Source organism: Amaranthus tricolor, chromosome 11 (genome assembly GCF_026212465.1).
Source record: "Amaranthus tricolor cultivar Red isolate AtriRed21 chromosome 11, ASM2621246v1, whole genome shotgun sequence".
NCBI lineage: Eukaryota > Viridiplantae > Streptophyta > Magnoliopsida > Caryophyllales > Amaranthaceae > Amaranthus > Amaranthus tricolor.
In genome coordinates this window covers 917,776-919,111 of record NC_080057.1, presented here as the reverse complement: position 1 = coordinate 919,111, position 1,336 = coordinate 917,776, and the positions used below count along the sequence as shown (strand labels likewise).

The 1,336-nt window shown below is 35.6% G+C and overlaps 1 protein-coding gene across 4 annotated transcripts in view; it reads right to left on the bottom strand.

Annotated features, from left to right (window-relative positions):
- LOC130827561 (geranylgeranyl transferase type-2 subunit beta 1-like) overlaps window positions 1-915 on the bottom strand; it is a 2,876-nt gene extending 1,961 nt beyond the window's left edge. Inside the window, exons 1-2 of one of the 4 annotated variants that reach the window (XR_009047216.1) lie at window positions 648-915; window positions 512-567 (exon numbers count right to left, since the gene is read on the bottom strand). Coding sequence is in view for 1 of the 4 variants with exons in the window: in XM_057693314.1 (XP_057549297.1) it covers window positions 648-650 (3 nt within the window). In the remaining 3 variants the exon portion in view is untranslated. The remainder of the gene's footprint in view (window positions 1-511; window positions 568-647) is intronic. The other 3 variants (XM_057693315.1, XM_057693316.1, XM_057693314.1) reach the window with 3 other exon arrangements.
- Between the last annotated feature and the right edge of the window lie 421 nt (window positions 916-1,336).

The following is a 1,336-nucleotide window of genomic DNA, read 5'->3' as shown; positions in this document are numbered from 1 at the left end:
AGTTTGTACTTTCTACTGATGTTCATATGTTTCTTTGAATCTTATTAAAAATAAACTAATTCTAATTTCTTGGCATCCTATTCATTAGTGATTTCCTTTTTTTTCCAGCCAGATGAATAAGGAGCAATGAAAATATCAACTAGTTGCATCATATATATGTATCTTTTCTAGATGTCGATATACATCATATATCACAATAGTTTCCCACATAGATTAGCTAAACTCAGAAATGATGGTACGTTAAAGCTTTTGCTCATTACATTACATCAATAAAATTATACTATTGACTAAGAAGTAATTAATTACCACTCCTATATTCATCAAATTCAACATTAAGTCATTACTCAGAAAAAGGAAAAGATTTCTAAACAATGATTATGGAGCCAATTGAACGCCACAGGATCATATCCAAGAAGCCAAAGTTAGGACAGGAAAAACCAAAAAAACCTCAAAATTCAGCAAATTAAATACAAGTGAGTCCATTAACGAGTGATGAGGCTTTGAAGGTTACCTTAAGTCAAATTTTGTTGAAAACTGATTGTCCAAATAGATATGCTGCTCTCTTCACTTTCAATTTGAGCATCAACGACAATCAAAACCTAACAAATTTACGCTTTACAAAAGAATTGAATAGATAAAACAATTACCATAATTTGCAGGAAGAATTGGGCGTCTATTTCAAAGGAAGAACAAGAAGTTGATTGTTTGCTTCAAATTCACGCCCCAGCAATCAAAGGGAACCCAACTACCCCTTATTTCTTCGAAAATCGAAGGCAAGAAGGAATATTGTTATTGTGTTGTTCAGAGAATCGAGGTGAAGAAGGCGGCCATGGCTGCTGCACTTGATTTGAGTTTCTTGAGGGTAGATTCGTTGTTTGTTGTTGGGTTCTTCAAGAACTAAGGCAGAGGAGAAGGCAAGACATCATCAAACATGTAAATCGGAACTCAAAAAAAATGGCACAAGAAGAAGGGAAGGACATACAGATGCAGTTGTGGCTTCTGAGTTTTAGCGAGAGGAAAAAGAAGATGCGGATCTTGCCATTGCTGTTTTTCGAAGGAAAGCTTCAAAGAAGGAGGCTATAATTAGGGCTGCATTCTTTGAAAATTCAGATCAAGATAACAAGGATTGCACTCAAAAATCAATGGATTGAATGAGGAAGAAGGTTGGTCAACTGCAGCAGAATTCAAGCAAGAAATCAGCCATTTTCAGAGGAAACGACGAGAAGGAAGAAGGTGTTCTTGGATTGATGTGTTCAATTGAGGAGTGTGGTTAGGCTGATTTTTGGTTTCAATCGAAGTGAGAGAGAAGGGAAGGGTTTGGGTATTTTTAATCAAA